Genomic DNA, 18,785 nt, shown 5'->3' with positions numbered 1-18,785 from the left:
TATCTAACACGTGTCCTGAAACTAAAACTCTTAAATTCTATATTTTAAATCATAGAAATACAGACTTGAAGAGGGCCTAATTTTTGTTGCCCCTGTGATTAATTACAAGTCTTACCCAACTTCTTTATCTATCATGTTCACAATAATGATGACAGCTGATACATACACACTGTTTTGTATGATCCAGCCACTGTTCCAAATGTTTTATAAGTATTAACCCAAAGATTCCCTTTATAAAAAGATCAGAATTCCAAGTTCTCATGAGAGATTCTTGTTCTAAGAGATTCTACAAACTGTTAGGACAAGGAATGTCCCTATATAAATGAGACTTCAGCAACTCAAATAGCCATCTACAACTATATATGTATTTTAACTACCCAATTTTTTCCTTGCATATCTTATACTCAAACTCTTTTGTCTCTGAATTATTTTAATGTTGGCAGTAACTAAACTTCACATAACAACAGGAACTTGCATAAGCTAGCAGAAACATGCTGCTGCACCCAGGATTCATTCATATACTGAAGTCCAAGGATAAGTGCCCTATTCAAAAGTCTTATGTCAGGAAAAAGTTCATAAGGTAAAATATTATATACACTAAACCCACTGACAAAATTTAAGAACGATTCACCTCTGTCAATTCCAGAGCTTTATTGTAGCCCATTGAGTGTAGAGTTACCCAAAGGTCGCAAGGATCTCCTTCTCGATCATTGACTTCCATTAGATTCAAATCCATAAATCCTTGTCTTGTGAGTTCATTCTTCTTTGTATCAAAACTCTCTGTTAAAACAATCAAAAGTTTCTTTCTTACTGAATTTTAAAGTTCATGTATTTTTAAAATGTCTACTTTACATGATTACACATAACTGTTTATTTTAAGAGAGGCCTGTGAATCTATGAGCAGTCTAAAAGTAGAATAAGAAATGGCTCAAAATATACTTGAGAGCTACCTTTCTAATTTCCCACAACTCAGCCTAGGCCCATCACAGTACATGATTTTGTTTTTCAACAAATCCTAAAATTATAAATAGTGTGAATATATTCCAAAATTAGAGAAAAGTGTAATTCCTACCTGCCTGCTTATACAGAGTATATACTGAGATATATTTCAAAAAATTAAAATGCTTCATATGTATTTGTCACTTACGCCCAGCAGAAACTGGGTGAATGTGATGTAATGCCCCCCAGACTACTGTAATTTTTTTTTTGTTGTTGTTTTTTTTTTTGAGTTGGAGTCTCACTCAGTCGCCCAGACTGGAGTGCAGTGGCCGCTCCCGGCCACCGCAGCCTCGACCTGCTGGGCTCCGGCGATCCTTCCGCCTCAGCCTTCCAAGTAGCTGGAACTACAGGTGCATGCTACCACGCCTGGCTAATTTTTTGATTTATTGTAGAGATGAGGTCTCGCTGCCCAAGTGGGTCTCGAACCCGCCAACTCAGGCAATCCACTCACCTCAGCCTCCCAAAGGCGCGGGATTACAGGCTAAGCCACCGAGCCCGGCTGTAATTTTAACAAGGGAGATGTGGCTAACACAAAGCTTATGGAGAGTACTTTGTGCCTAATTCCTCTAATTTTAGCCAAATTGTCCTCTGGTCTTAAAAGACTATTAAATAATGGGGAACACTTTGAAGTCCATGAATCAAAAAGTATGTCCAATTTAACATAATTTATGAGCAAAACTAAATTCACTTAGAAGTATCTAGACATGTATAATTCCAAAATCTGTCTATAACATAGATAATAAGCAACCATGTATTATGGATTACATTTTGCTAACTTCCCTGCAACATAAAAAAAATTTATTTTCCAACTTCCATCTATAATACACCTAAGGGAAGTGGGTATTCTTATTTGAGATAGCATCTCTGTTGTATGCATTATTGTGGGAAAAGCAGCAGAGATATAACTGTCTAAAACTGGTTGACTGATTAGTAGCCTAAAATGTTTAGAGTTGAAAGTGATTCATAACTTTGGCAAGGAAAAAAAAAACGCAGATTGAATTAGATCATGGACAGAAAGAGTAGCCACAAAAATAGAGGTTGGAGCTACTATGTAGTAAAGTGAGATGAAAAAATTAATATTTGATATATAATATAAAGAAATTATTAATTTAAAGAAAAGTATATCTAGATACTGTACTATAGAGACTATCAATAACTAATCTACTGTTCAAACTTAAAGTTCTCAATCCTCATCAATTTTTAAAAAGTTTATTAACACCTGATGCCAAGACTTACTACTATAAAGCTACAGCAATCAAGACAGCAAGGTATTGGTGAAAGAATGACAAATAGATCAGTGGAACAGAAGAGCTCAGAAATAGACCCACACAAATATATGCAACTGATATTTGACAAAGTATCAATTCAATGGAGAAAGAACAATCTTTTTTAAAAAATGGTACTGAAACAAATGGGATAAATATATGACACAAACCCTACACCTTTCACACAAATTAATTCAAAATAGATCACAAACTCAAATGTCAAACACAAAACTGTAAAACTTCTAGAAGATAACATAGGAAAAAAATCTAGGAAACCCTGGATTGGTGATGGTGTTTTATGTACAATACCAAAAGCACAGAAACCAAAAGTTTGATCCATAAATAAGCTGATAAGCGAGACTTCATTAAAATTAAAAACTTCTGCTTTGTGAAAGAGACTGTTTTTTCCCAAGTAAGATGGGATCTTAAGATCTGAGTACCACACGTACTCACTCATCAGTGGACCTTGAGCATTTATCATAACAGCATGAGAAAGGGATTGGCAGCAGCGGGACTGTAGTGCGGAGAGAGCGCATAACATCAATAAACATCAAAACCCACACTTTTACCTGTATTAATAACCGTGTATGTGCCTAACCCTTATTTGTACCCCACATTTTAAAAATAAGACTTTTTTAAAAAGATGGGGTCTTGCTATCTGGCCCAGGCTGCTCTTGAACTCCGGGGCTCAAGCAATCCTCCCAAAGTGCTCCCAAAATGCTGGGATTACTGGTGTGAGCCACCAAACCCAGCCTAAAAGACCCTGTTAAGAGAATGAAAAGACAAGCCATACCCTGGGAGAAAATGCTTGCAAAGTATACATCTGATAAAGGACTTATACACAAAATAAAGAACTTTGAAAACGCAACAGTAACAAAAAAAACTCAATTTTTAAAAATGGACAAAAGATCTAAACAGACACCTCACCAAAGAAAATACACAAATGGCAAAGAAGATATGGAAAGATGCTTAAACAGCATATGTCATTAGAGAATCGCAAATTAAAATAACAATGAGATGCCACTATGTACGTACTAGCTAAAACCCAAAGAACTGACAATGCTGATGAGAACCAAATGCTGATGAGAATGTGGTGCAACCCAGGAATTCTCATTCATTAATGGTGGGAATGCAAAATGATACAGCCATTTTGGAAGAGAGTTTGGTAATTCTTTCAAAGATAAATATGGTTTAATCATATAATTTAGCAATTATTCCATGGAAATGAATTGAAAACTTATGTCTGCACACAAATCTGCACACAAATGTTTACAACAGTTGTATTCATAATTGCCAAGAAATGAAAGCCACCAAGATGTCCTTCAATAGGTAAATGTATAAACAAAATATGGCACATCCACACCTTGGAACCTCATTCAGGAAGAAAGAAAAATAAGCTATCAAGCTACAAGAAGACATGGAGGAACCTTAAATGCAAACTGCTTAATGAGAGAAGATAGTTTGAAAAAGCCACATATTGTGTGAATTCAGCTATGCAACACTCTGGAAGAGGCAAAATGATAGACAGTAAAAAGGTCAGTGGTTGCCAGGGGTTTAGAGGGGTAAACAGGTAGATGAATAGATGGAGTACAGCTTTTTAGGGCATGAAACAATTCTGTATGATAGCATAATGGTGCATACAAGACATTACATATTTGTCATAACCCATCGAACTGTACAAGAGTGAACCTTAATATAAACTATGGACTTCAGTTTATAATAATGTGTTAATATTCATTCATCGATTTAAAAAACAGTACCATATGAATGCAAGATGATAATAATAGGGGAACTTTGGGGCAAGGAGGAATATATGGGATATCCCTGTATTTTTCTACTAAATTTTTCTGTAAACCTAAAAAACTATGCTAAAAACAGTTTATTAATAAACAAAATAAAAATAAAGATACCTTGAAGTCTAAAAACATTTATTAAAATAATCTTATAGAAAAATAATATATTTTCTTATTATCGGAGGGGATGGATTAATAAAATTAATATACGACAAGACAAACGTTTCAGAACCTTAAGAATTCCCATTTCTTTGCAGTATTATTAATGACGGTGAAGGAGACATTCTTCTCAAATCATTTTTCCAAGACAGATTTCTTGGAGACTTTTTGATTTTAACCACTTTGATTCTATTTCCTTATTTGTAAAATGAGAATAATAAAGTACTGCCTCATAGAACTGATGTGTAGGAATGCTTAGGTTAGCACCTGATACATGGAAAACTCTCAAAAAAATGTTACCAACTCTTATCAATTTAATCAAATTATTAAACCAGAATTTTATTTATCTTCACCATCACCATCAGAAAATCCTAATTAGATTCATTCTTATGGGATGTGCTCTAGTGCCAACAGAGAATTAAAAGATTATATCACTCATGTAACAGGATGATTACATCTTTCTATAGACACTACTCTATTATGTATATTATCAATCAGAGTTTAATATAAATCAATATACATTTCTTGTTATTGATTATATTAACTTTCAGCTAAAAAGAGAGATACTAAAAACTTTTTTATATTCACAATATTGTATTTGTACCCTCCTTGCTGTGTAGATAAACAGACTCTGACCTGGCTCACTGACTTTGCTAACCTTCGATCATTTTAACGACCACACATTACTATCCCAGTGAGAGCAGTTCATCTCTTTCTACTGCCTTCTGGCCTCCTCATGCTTCTTGTTTCATAATCTACAGTTGGCTATGGCTTTTTGGCTTTTCCCTTTGACCTTGCAGTCTTTGGTTTAAATAGGCAAGCCTATCCTCTTCCTAAAAAATGAGAGACAAGAGATAAGTGACAACTGTCTGCCTCATTCTCGGGGATTTTCTTTATCTTGCCATTTTTGACTCCAATACTTCCATTGATTGCCTTCCTTAATCCAACTCAAATACAAGAAGCATTAAAGAATTCTTAACATGTATAAATAATTTCTTGGAAACCTTAATTTTCAAGTAAAGCTCTTGTTTATATGCTCTTTGCTGCCCTCTCCTGGGCACAGCTTATGGTTCTTGACTAATGCAGGCCCAGTGGTATCAAGAGCTAGGATGGCTTTTTTTTTTTAATCTTCTAAGCCCCAAAGAGCATAGGTTGAAAATTGAAATTAGGATTAAGAAAGTATGAATTCATACTTTCTTTTATCTTGAGTTTTAAACCAACTACCAGTTTAAGGAAAATAAATGTTTAAGTTTTTTATGATCTACAAACAATGCTACTACTTTCAAACTCTCCTAAATGCTATAGTATTCCATGGAGGCAAAGTTTGACTTCTTATTTCTCAGGTATAAAAGTGTGTAATACATATTTTTACACATTTATTCCAAAAAAGAAAAATCCTTACCTCTACAGACAGCCCAAGCATCTTCATCACATTTTTCACCACTTGTTCTCAATTCAAAAAAATTATATTCTTCAAGGCTAAGAAGACCATTTCCATCTAAATCAATTACTTCAAATATATCCGATAAAGTAGACCTAAAGGTATTAAAAATAGCTAATTATCTCTTGTCTCTAAAGCTACCAGAATGAAGAAAGTTTCTGTGAAGATAATTTTCAAAAGGAAGTAATATCATGTCATTAAACAATGCCTGTAAACTATAAAGTTAACATATTCAAATAGCTTTCACTCAGTCTGGTATTAAATAAGATAAACAAGCTTCTAAAGCAACCATAGTATCTCAACACATAGCAAGAACTTAATGAATCATAATAGTTCTCTTCTTCTTTTCCCCTTTCTCCAATCTTTCTTCTTCCTCTCTACCTACAGACAAATCTTATTGTGTATATCTAGGACATGGGAGAACTGCTAAGTTTTGTATTTCATATTTGATGGTTATCTAAATCAACAGTGCAGCTGGCAGGATCTGTTTCTAAAGACAGTGTCCAGTGGGGGAGAAAAAGGTAGATGTGTGACAAAAGTTGACTTGCCAAATGTGTAGAGCCCAGAAGTAGATGACAATCTCAGACCCATGAATGGGAAGTCACTTTCAGATACTGGAGAACCAATTGTTTTGTTTTGGGTATATATTTATGGTGTACAACATGATTTTCTTATATGTCCACATTGTGCAATGACTATATCAAGCTAATTAATATATACCGTATCTCACATTCTTGCCATTTTTTAATGGTAAGCACATTTAGAATCTATTTTCAGCAATTTTCAAGTATACAATACATTGTTATGAACTATAATCACCAAGTTGTACTTATTTCTTTTGTTTGTTTGTTTTGAGTCAGAGTCTCACTATGTTGTCCAGACTGGAGTGCACTGCACGCTCATGGCCACCATAGCCTTGATCTGCTGGGCTCAGGTTCCTTCCACCTCAGTCTTCCAAGTAGGTGGGGCTACAGGTGCTTGTCACCATGCCTGGCTATTTTTTTTTAATTGTAGAGACAAGGTTTTACCAAGTTGCCCAGGCTGGTCTTGAACCCCTAGGCTCGGCAATGTTCTCATCTCAACCTCCCAAAGTACTAGGATTACAGGTGTGAGCCACCATGCCCAGCTGAACTTACTCCTTTTAACTGAAATTTTGTATCCTTTGACCAAAATCTCCCCAACCCACAACCACTCCCAGCCTCTCTATTCCTAAGAGTTCAACTTGTTAAGATGCCACATATCAGTGAGTATGCCTGGCTTATTTCACTCCCTCCAAGCTCATTCAGGTTGTCATGAGAGTTGAGTTACTGAATTGGACTCTGAGGATGGGGGTGAGGGCTGGGAAGAAGAAAGGAGGGAAGACAGGTTACTGACAAATATTCAGTCTAGATGTAATAGTTCTAACCTTAATAAACAAACAAAACATACCTAAATTCATTTGTAAGAAATAATTCCCCTGATTCATCTCTATATACAAGTTGGGCTTCTTCTGTTACTGGTTTTATTTCTTTCCTCAGCCTACAGCCAGTTGTGGAAGGGATTAACCAGTAAATTCCAGGTCCTAGTTCACCAGTCCATCCAAACACCTTTTCTCAAAGGAATTAAACAAAACCACTGTGAGTCTTAATGAATTTTTATCTTTCTTCTGAAAGGGAAACATTAGAGATGATTTTTAGATCAGTATTCACCAATTCTATTATAGTTCTATAAATATTTTACAGGTTTCAAATTCTTTTTGAATGGCATTCCCATTATGACACCATTCTATATTGTAGTTCTTTATATATTTTTTTAAATAAATGCCTAAAACTATAACACATAAGAAATTATATAGCTTCTAAATCTTCCCCAGTAGTCTTCAAAAATGCAAATATCTTCAATAGAAAGAAAAGAGATAAATCTTGGAATAATTTTTTAAATGAAAACTCTGAGCTCTTTTTTAAAAAAGTAATAATATACCAGGTTACCTAATTTGGTTCAAATATAAATGTATGATTTGCAAATAGATTTCAATGACAAAATAAAAATTAAATATATTTTAAATTCACTATTTGTATGAATTAGCCATATTTGTAAGAATCTAATTATGAGGACAGAAGGATGGAATTTTACTATTATTTATGAAATATGGGGCTGTAAAACAACACGCCGAATCCCAGATAAACCTGTCTTATGTAAAATTCTGTTTCCTGTCAAATGTTGGATATTTATAATGAGTGCGGGATATTTGTATAAAAGGAAATTGCATTCTCCTGCTCTATAAAAGAAAACAAATCACATCTTGGAGCTTTTGGAACCCAGAGTTTCCTCTAAAAACTGGGGATTGTCTCTCTTAAATATATTACATCTAAGCATTTCCTAGTTGTGCATTAAGAGCTAAGAAACAGCTATTTGCCCTTCAGCACAGACTAGTCCAAGGGATTCTTGTCAGGCATCGTGTCCCAAAATGCCTTTCAAAACCCAGTTCTATTTTAAGGCATCCTGGAGACTCACATGCAAGATGAAGCTGCTCATCTGAATTCTGGGGTTAGTCCTATTTCTGCCCTGCCAAGTCACAGGAACCACTATCATCCTAAGGTCACCATATGCTATTTTGATACAAGAAACAATTCAGTATAACCAAGGGTCACTTGTAAGGCTAAATGTTTACCAAATTCATCCTTTGGAAACCATAAGCTTTAAAATTGGCCTGTTGTAGTCTGATATTCAGGAGCAAAAAATCAGATCTTGCTGCTTTCTAGTATATTTTATCCCATGAACCTTCTTATCTCCACATACATGCTTGCACTGCCACTGTGGATGGCAAATGGAAAGTTTTTCATGGGCACAAAACTCTTCTTAAAGAAAATAATTGTGAAACTAAAAATACAAATAAAAAATCCTTTGTAAATATGACGTATTACAGATAAACAGAAGCCTATATAGTAAAAAGTAGAAACTCATTCAAATTTTACTATACCCGTGCTATGTACTAACTTTTATACACATGCAACTCATAAGAAAGTGATTTTACCCAAAACAACGTGGGAAAAGCTATTGTTTTAGGTAATGCTTTATCTTGAACTTAACTTTGTAGTCATAGGTTCTAAAGAAGAGTTTAGTCAAAACATTAACTTCTACCAATTTTATCTGTTTCTTGCCTGTAACTATTCTTGTCAGTTAGGAAGCCTACAATAAAGACTTTTATATAACATTCTATCAAGAAAATGTTTGTCTGTCATTGAGCCGATATAAAGATTAAATATGATTTTGCAGTAAGCCCCTGAATAGCATTATTTCTGTTGTTGTGCAGCAGATGTATTTTGTAGTCCTCATAAAATAAATAGCCACATTTATGTACCGCCTCACATATTTGGCCTCTGAGTAAATATATAATTAGAAAAGATCAGAACTACCCCATGGGCAACATATAAAAACACTTAAAAGCATTTTTTTTATATCAATTTATTTTTGAACCTTATAAGTCAAGCCTGAGGATAGTAATCTTAAAGTTTTTCTGTTTTGGAGTAGTAATATAAGTAAGAAAAACATTTAGAGCAACTTTTCCAAAGTCTTAAATTGTTTGTATTTAGGGGAAAAAAATTTACCAGCATCAATCTTTTTTTATTGAATGTATCAAAAAAAATGTTCACATGTGAGTCATGAGGGCACTTAAAGGAGAAAGTAAAGACTCAAGACTGCCAACCAATCTTCAATTTTTTTTTTAAGAGACAGGGTCTTGTTGTGTTGTCCAGGTTGGACTGCAGTGGTTATTCACAGGTGTGATTTTGGTACACTTTAGTCTCAAACTCCTGAGCTCAAGCAGTCTTCCTGCATCAACCTCCTGAGTAGCTGGGACTTCAGGTGTGTGCCACTGTGCCCAGTTCCTATTCCCAATTCTTAACAAATCTCAGCAAACAAGAAAAAAATCCTTTATAATTAATGAAATATCTCTGTGGTATTTAAGCACTGTATATACCTTAACTGGAAGGTAGGCAAGAGCTTAAAAAAGAAAATGGATATAAAAAATGATTATTTTCTTGAAACTGGAGTTCATACTATATTTTTAAATAAACATTAGAAAATAAATAGGTATACTTCTCTATTTCGTAGTTCGGTAAAACACACGATCTGTAGATTTGCTTGACTTTCATTTTCCTTAAGAATATACAAGGTGGTATCAACTGATAACCAAGGAGATGGCTTTCCTACAAGCAAAAATATCCAAATACCTTAAAATAAGCAATCACGACTTACTCTTTCCCACCTAAAAAAGAAGTTAGTGGTTTCTTACTCACTTGGCCTTTTTTTTTTTTAAAGAAATACATTTCCCATTCTTACCTGTAAACAATAAGGCACATATCTATACACAGTGACCTTGTAAGAAACATTCTCTACATGCTCATTTTCTAAAAATCCTAACTTCTATTGAAGTCATCAAAAGCTGAGGCTACAGAACAACTAATTAACCAGAAATTCAAAGAGAAACAGACCATTTCAGGGAGAAATGGGATGTAAGCACCGGCTTACCTATGGGGGAGCACAGGAAGAAGAGATGTCAGACATCATCTGTGTGCTAACAACTCCAAAATTTACATGTCCAGCTAGGATCTCTCCTCTGATGGTTAGACCCATATAACCAATTGCATATTTAACATTTCCAATGAATTTCTATTTCCAAAACTGTACTCCCTCAATCCCTTTTTTAAAAAGTGTCCATCTCTATATATACTCTTCTAATTTATCTCAGTTAATGGTAACTCGTTCCTTCAGTTGCTCAGGCCAAAAATCTTAGAGTCATCTTCTCTCACATATCAAGACCAATCCTTAGGAAATCCTATGGGTCTACTTTCAAAATATACCCAGAATTTGGCCGGGCATGGTAGTTCACGCCTCTATTCCCAGCACTTTCGGAGGTTGAGGCAGAAGGATTGCTGAGTCCAGGAGTTTGAGACCAGCCTGGGCAACACAGCGAGACCTCATCTCTACAAAAAATAAATAAAAATAAATTAGCCAGGGCATGGTGGCACATGTCTGTAGTCCCAGCTACTCTGGAGATTTAGACAAAAGAATTGCCTGAGCCCAGGAGGTTGAGGCTGTGGTGGGTCATGACTGTGCCACTGCACCTCAGCCTAGACCAACTACCAAATATTATAAGTATCCTACGAGGTACGTAAAATCTCTACTCTAGGAAGGGATAAGGAATAGGATGGAGAGAATTCTCAGTAAGAAAATGCCTATATGTAAGTGGGCAAAAGATATGAATAGGCACATCTCAAAAGAAGACATACGAGCAGCCAACAGGTACATGAAAAATGCTCAGCCTCACTAGTCATCAAAGAAATGCAAATTAAAACCACACTGAGATACCACCAAACTCCAGTCAGGATGGCCATCATCAATAACTCAAAAAACAACCGTGCTGGAGAGGATGTGGTGAAAAGGGAACACTTTTACACTGTTGATAGGAGTGTAAACTAGTACAACCTCTGTGGAAAATAGTGTGGCGATTCCTAAAAGATCTAAAAATCGACCTCCCATATGACCCTGCAATCCCCCTACTGGGAATATACCCGGAGGAACTCAAATCACTCTATAAAAAAGATACCTGCACATGCATGTTTATTGCAGCATTATTCACAATAGCAAAAACATGGAAACAACCATGCTGTCTATCGAAAGAGGGCTAGATAAAAAAAAATGTGGTACATATACATGATGGAATATTATGCACCCATAAAGAAGGATTAAATTGTGAACTTTACAGATACTTGAGTGGACTTAGAGGCTATAATACTGAGTGATCTATCACAGAAACAAAGAACTAAGTATCACATGTTCTCACTCATAAGCGGGCCTTGAACAGCTATCATAATACTATAAGAAAGATATTGGCAGTAGTGGGAAACTGTCAGGGAAGGAGGGGGGCATACCTCATCAACAAGGGCACCTCCATAATGAACATTTGTATAACTAACCCTCACTTATACCCCACATATTTAAAATAAATTTTTTTAAAAAAGGAAATGCCTGTATGTAAACATAAAAGGAAAATAAAGATTGATTTAAAACAATCAACATTAAAAGGCTATCTAGATAAATCACCCTTACAGACAGCTTTCATTGATTAAAAATTATATAATCATTTTAGACACTAGAACATTATTTAATTCTATCTAGAAAATATCACCATGAATGTAGATTCATTAATAAATACAGAATATCTAAATTACAGACACAATATTCTGAAGTTATTAAAAAGATACTTGAAGTTTCACATTGTTCCAAACTATGATCCTATAGAATTTTTCTTACATATATTAATTCTAAAGATTGATAAACAGAAATACTTAGCAAATTAAGAATTAATAGAAAATATTAATTAGCAAATAAAAAGTTAATTCTATATCTTGAGGAAATCAAGTAACATTTTGTTGTTGTTTTTTTTTGAGTTGGAGTCTCACTCTGTCACCCAGATTCGAGTGCAGTGGCACGCTCACGGCCACTTGCAGCCTCGACCTGCTGGGCTCCGGGAATCCATCTGCCTCAGCCTTCTGAGTAGCTGGAACTACAGGTGCGTGCTACCACACCCAGCTAGTTTTTGATTTATTGTAGAGATGAGGTCTTGTCAAGTTGCCTGGGCAGGTCTCGAACCCACAGGTTCAGGCAATCCACTCACCTCAGCCTCCCAAAGTGCTGGGATTACAGGCTGAGTCATCATGTCCAGCCTTGTTGTTTTTAATAAAACATGCTTTAAACATATACACAAAGTAATTTGCTTGCTTTGCATAATATGATAATGCAGCCCATGTATAAGCTAACACTTTATTTCTTGAAATGTAACCATATGCTTCTTACTTAGGCTATTTTCTTCACCAATTAGGGCTATGAACTACTTAAATAAGTATTTTCAAAGAGGGTAAAACAGGTATTTTAAATGTATACAGAAAATTTAAACTTGCCTTCGACTTGACTTAAGTTTAACGGCTTAATTGTCAGATAAACCATGGACTTCTGAGCTATTTGCATCCTGTATTGATGACTAATGATTTCACCATCTTCTTCTAAGAAGAAGCAGCCTTTTGACTGTATGCATTGCCACTCCTGAAATGAAGGAACAATTGTTTTCAAACAATATTTATTAAATGTTTCCAGCATGCATAGTCATGAGGAGAAACCTGAGGAGGATATAAAAGAAATGTCAGATCCAGTCATTGCTCTCCAGGAATGTGCAACATAGTTAAGAGGTAAAAAAAAAAATAGCATAACACAATTCAATTATAACTAGCAGTCATATATCGTTAGGACAAAAAAAGAATCACACATGCAAAAAAGTACTATAATCCAACACCCAAAATAGTGCCCAGCTAGAACAAATGTATTGAAAGAAAAAAAAATGATAAGACTCTGTATTTAAAGATAAATACAAAATAATTATTCCAAATCTAGGTAGCTAGAAGAACAATGAATAAAAATTTCACAGCTAAATAAAAATGCTGACAAATACAAAATACCAGTTTTGAGAAAGAACTCTCTATATCGGCTCTACCATCTCTCGGTCTAGCCAATCCCTCCTGCTCCAAATCAATATATAGGATCTCACAACCAGAATTAAGTAAAACTTGAAAATGGCACCTTGGGCAGAAAGTAGAGGGTTCTTTTTTGAAGTTATGCGGAATTGTACCAGTACCACAGATGTGTGCAAAAATGCTTTGCATTTTATCATTAGCAGGCCTGCCTACCTGTAAGTTAAGACATATTTCTGTTCTACTCTTAATGGTTTCCAAAAATAGAGTATTAGTGAGGTTTTGAAGTGACTTTATAAAGGAAGATTTTGAAAACTTATCTGTAAGGATATTTAGATTAACGTTAAAGTTCAAGGTTTTAATATTGGTAATGAATAAAAAGGTATGCATTAGCTCTATTTAACAATAACATCACAAATGTTTTAAAATGCATTACAGAAAGACTTACTATGGCACTGAAAGGCAAGACCAAAAATAATTCACATTGAGATTGCTTTTTTGCTCAATTTTTTTTCTTTCAATAAATTTTTTGACTGTGTACAGTGTCTCACTCCTATAATACAAGCAGTTTGGGAGGCCAAAGTGGGAGGATTGCTTGATCACAGAGTTCTTTATATATTCTGAATATTAATTTCTTTCCAGGCTGGGCTTGGTGGCTCACATCTTAAATTCCAGCACTTTGGGCAACCCGGGTGGGAGAACTGCTTGAGCTCAGGAGTTTGAGATCAGCCTGGGCAACACAGTGAGACCATGTCTCTACAAAAAAATTCAAAAATTAGTCAGTTGCAGTGGTACACACCTGTAGTCCCAGTTACAGGTACACACCTGTAGTCCCAGGAGGAAAAGGCAGGATTGCCTGAGCCCAGCAGGTCAAGGCTGCGGTGGCCCCGAGTGTGCCACTGCACTCCACCTGGGCAACAGAGTGAGACTCCAACTCAAAAAAAACCACCAAAACCCCGTTTTAGGTATGTGATTTGCAAATGATTTCTCCCATTCCATGGGTTCGCATTTTCACTCTGTTGATAGCATCCTCTGATGCACAAGAGTTTTTTAATTTTGATGAAATTCAGTTTATCTAATTTTTCTCTTGTGGTCTGTGCTTTTGGTTGTCACATTCAAGAAATCACTGTCAAATTGAATGTCAGCTTTCCTCCTGTTTTCTTCTCAGAGTTTTATAGTTTTAGCATGCTTAGGTCTGAAGAGATGCACAGCATCATTAATCATCAGAGTAAGGCAAATCAGAACAGAGAAATACCACTTCACACCCATTAGGACAGCTATCATCAAAAACCATAAGACAACAAGTGTTGGTGAGTACATAGAGGAACTGGAACTCTTGTGCATTGTTCATAGGAATACAAAACAGTGAGGTCACTGTGAAAGCAATATGACAATTTCTCCGAAAAAGAAAGAAACCTAGACTTCCATATGATCTAGCAGTTCCACTTCTGGGTGTATAACCAAAAGAATTGAAAGCAGATACTCAAACAGATATTTGTACACCAGTGTTCACAGCATTACTACTCACAGCGGCCACAAGGTGGAAACAACCCAAATATTCATCAACAGAACAAGTAAACAAAATGTGATATATTCATACAATGGAATATTATTCAGTCTTAAAAAGGAACAAAATTCTGATGCATGCTATACATGAATAAACCTTGAAGACTATGCAAAGTAAAATAAGCCAGACACTAAAGGATAAATATTGTATGATTCCACTTACATTAGGTACCTAGAGTGGTCAAATTCATAGAGACAGAATGGTAATTTACAGAGGATGTGGGGAGGAGGAAATAGGGAGTTATTGTTGAATGGGTAAAGCTCTGGATGAAAAAGTTCTGGAGATGGATGCTGATGGCTGTACAACAGTGTAAATACACTTAATGCCACAGAACTGTATACTTAAGGATAAGTAAAATGGTTTTATTTTTGCTATGCAATATTCAAAATTTCAGTTTAACTGGTTCTATGATTAAAAACTGAGTTGGCATACCATTACTTAGTTAATTATTTCTAAAATGCTGGACATTTAGGTCATTTCCAATTTCTCATAAGTATAGATAATCCCTAAATTAATACTATATTGTCTAAATGTTTTCCTTCTGAAGAATGATCTCCTTGAGAACTTCTAGGCAAAAAACTATGTATATTTTTAAGGCTACTGACATGTGTTCCCATGCTGCTCTACAAAACAGCAATTCCAATTTTACCATACTACCAATGGCATGTAATGTAATAACTGTACCATTATTTGGTCAGTACTGAGTTAACATGAAAAAAATTAGATGATGATTTGGGATGATTTCTTAAGGAATCTGAGGGTACATAAAGCATTCATTACAGCATTCCATATATTTTACATGCCTGAAATATTTGACAGTAAAAAATGATATTGTAATAACTTTCACATTAATTTGAATTTCTCTCATTACTACTTTCAAAGTTGAATATTTTCTCATGTTTATTATTTTTCTTTCCTTTTTTGAGTGAATCACCTAGTCTTCTATTCTTATAGCTGTGCTGTGGGACTTGGTATTTTTCTTACATTTTTAAGTAAATTCTTTGACTATTTTATATATTAACCATGCTTTGTGAGTTTTGATGCATATATTTTCTCTATATCCTTTTACTTTAGTTCCGGTTATTTGTCACTTTATGCAAGTTTTAAAAAAATTTTATCTTTTCTTTGGAAATTTTTTCCTAAACTAAATTTTAAGATTTTATCATTAGTGTTGAATTATTACCTAAGTTTTCGATCAGTCATTAATCACATACACTGTCACACCTTTGGAGTATAAAAGATATTTACATTTTTAATTCTGAGAAATTAAAATGTGACCTTAAATTACTGAAATGTATTTTCTTAAGTATATTGCTCATGACAGAAACAAGTCATTATACTGTATATGATATTTCAACAACATCTCTATGTGGCAATATGAGATACATTTTAATAAACAGAAACTGAGATATATAGAGGTTATATGTGTTTAAAGTTTTATAAGAATAATGTAGAAATATTAGGTCTAGAGTTTAGATCAATGCTTTTACCGTTAGATCATATTTTTAAAAGAAAATATACTCAGGGTACCACATTCAAAATGTTAATTATCTCTGACATGAGGTTCAAAATTGGACTTGAGCCAAAAGTTCAACTATTAATGGTGGGTAAGAGTATGACAGACTTTTATTTAGCTTTCCTGTAAATCTCTTAGATGTACACATATATGGATTGAAAACTGATGCTGGCATTACTTCATAGCCAATTGCCCTTAATATAGTAAATATAACCTTGGACAATGATGACTGCTAAAGATAAGAAAGAAATACCCATAAAGTACTTAGACAAATTACTCTTTAAGACTGTTTGAACTATGATTCTGACATTAAACAAAATATTTTAAATATTTTTCTTTCAATAAATTTTGATTATAGTATTAGATGGAATTTCACCCAATATATTTTATAAATATATTGCAGAACCAGAGGTGGGGCCCAGATCTCCTTACTTTCTCTCCAGTGTGCCAGCTACATTCTAAGTTTTGTTCTGTTTCACATTTAAATAAAAGTAAGTTTAAAACAAAAAACGTTATGATTATGATACTATTATGATAAAGTATGACAAGGTATTATCGTTCTGAACTATCCATATATTTCAGTGGTAAGATAAACTTAATTGTTTTTCTCACTTAAAAATGTAGATTTTAGTATCTCCAAAATTTCTTAAATTTATATTATTATTATTTGTGTAGCAAATGCCCCCACCCTGTTTTTAAAAAAGTTTAAATGAAGCTGTAGGAAAAATAAACAACACTTTTGCCTGGTACACTGGTAGTAATTTGTGCCACTTAGACAATTCAAAGAGGGAAAAAATTTTCTATGTGCTGATGGTATTTCTGATGCAATGCCATGAACTGACAGGACGTGGTTTTATAAAATTTAGCTGGAATGCAAGTTAAACATTGTTATTAGAGATCATTCCTAAGTCTGAATTCTAGAAAACAATGCTACAGTAGAAGAGAATTTGCAAGTTTCCTTGGAAAGATAACTAAACTTCATACTATAATATTATACACAAATTAATAAGGCTGGGAAATGGTAAAACAACAGTTATTATGAAATAGAAGACAAATGCCACATTATTTACATCAAACAAACTACAGTGTGGTAATCAGGTGATTTTGAATACTAAATAACATTACTAGGAAAATCTGTAACTCCACTGCGTAAAAAAAAAGAAAGCATTTGGCTATTTAAGCTTTGCCAGAGTTATTAAACATATAATGCCGTTCGACCTAAAATTTCCTTTAAAACAAATAGACTTTCAATCATACAAAGTTTTTCCTCTAGGACCTAGACCAAAATGTCATGAATTAAAAGAAAAAAGTACTGATAAATTAGCTGGCTTATTCAAATAAATCAGTTTGAAAGGATTTTAGATTAAGTTGACAGCTTGAGTATTATGAGAAAAATGAAAGAAGGCTGAGCTTTGAAAAAAATCAGAATGATAGAGTAAGAAATTCCATGTATAATTTTTTGATAACAAAGCAGAAAATAATACCTTGTAATTCTTTTATAGGGCATGAGGTGGTGCTATATTCTACTAATACAGGTAAAATGATATAAACTCTAACAAAACTGGTACTTCATTTATTTGTCACACACAAATTTTACTTATTTTCATCCATAATATATAAAGTAATGCTGAAAAGTACAAATTGCAAACAGTAAAGCAGAAAATTCTAGCAATCAAAACAAATAAGCCGGACTTGGTGGCTCAGCCAGTAATCCCGTGCCTTTGGGAGGCTGAGGTGAGTGGATTGCCTGAGCCCGCGGGTTCGAGACCCACCTGGGCCACTTGGCAAGACCTCATCTCTTCAATAAAATAAAAATTAGACATGCGTGGTAGGGCACGCCTGTAGTTCCAGCTACGTGGAAAGCTGAGGCGGAAAGATCTCCGGAGCCCAGCAGGTCCAGGTTGCGGTGGCCAGGAGCGGCCACTACACTCCAGTCTGGGCAACGGAGTGAGACTCCAACTCAAAAAAAAAAAAAACCAAAAAACAAAAAACAAATAGTATAATTACATTTGTCTTGGGAACACTGTAGCAAACAAACATGATTTATTTTGACTACAAATTATGTAATATTCAATTTTTTTTTTGAGTCAGAGTGCACACTCATAGCCACCGCAGCCTCGATCTGCTGGGTTCAGGCGATCATTCTGCCTCAGCCTTTCAAGTAGATGGAATTACAGGTGCACGCACCACACCTGCCTAATTTTTTGATTTATTGTAGAGATGAGGTCTCACCAAGTTGTCCGGGCTGGTCTTGAACCCCTGGACTCAGGCAATCCTCTTACCTTGGCCTCCCAAAGTGCGAGGATTACAGGCTTGAGCCACCGCACCTGGCCTATATAATAATAAAATTTTAGGTGAGCCGGGTTCGGTGGCTCAGCCTGTAATCCCATGCTTGGGAGGCTGAGGTGAGTGGAATGCCTGAGCCTGTGGGTTCGAGACCCGCCTGGGCAACTTAGTGAGACCTCATCTTTATAATAAATCAAAAAATTAGCCAGGTGTGGTAGCACGCGCCTGTGGTTCCAGCTACTTGGAAGGCTGAG

At 34.9% G+C, this 18,785-nt stretch overlaps 1 protein-coding gene across 2 annotated transcripts in view; it reads right to left on the bottom strand.

Moving 5' to 3' along the window:
• Positions 1 to 18,785, bottom strand: part of EFCAB7 (EF-hand calcium binding domain 7) — a 44,325-nt gene that overhangs the window by 12,356 nt on the left and 13,184 nt on the right. For both annotated transcript variants that reach the window (XM_008060499.1, XM_008060500.2), the window contains exons 7-11: positions 12,599 to 12,740; positions 9,735 to 9,844; positions 7,086 to 7,243; positions 5,619 to 5,752; positions 632 to 780 (exon numbers count right to left, since the gene is read on the bottom strand). In XM_008060499.1, coding sequence (XP_008058690.1) covers positions 632 to 780; positions 5,619 to 5,752; positions 7,086 to 7,243; positions 9,735 to 9,844; positions 12,599 to 12,740 — 693 coding nt within the window. The remainder of the gene's footprint in view (positions 1 to 631; positions 781 to 5,618; positions 5,753 to 7,085; positions 7,244 to 9,734; positions 9,845 to 12,598; positions 12,741 to 18,785) is intronic.

The sequence above is a fragment of the Carlito syrichta genome, unplaced genomic scaffold (genome assembly GCF_000164805.1).
Source record: "Carlito syrichta isolate Samal-C Ts95f unplaced genomic scaffold, Tarsius_syrichta-2.0.1 Scaffold304635, whole genome shotgun sequence".
Lineage (NCBI taxonomy): Eukaryota > Metazoa > Chordata > Mammalia > Primates > Tarsiidae > Carlito > Carlito syrichta.
Note: the sequence above shows the minus strand (reverse complement) of the source record. Positions and strands in the feature narration are given on the sequence as shown.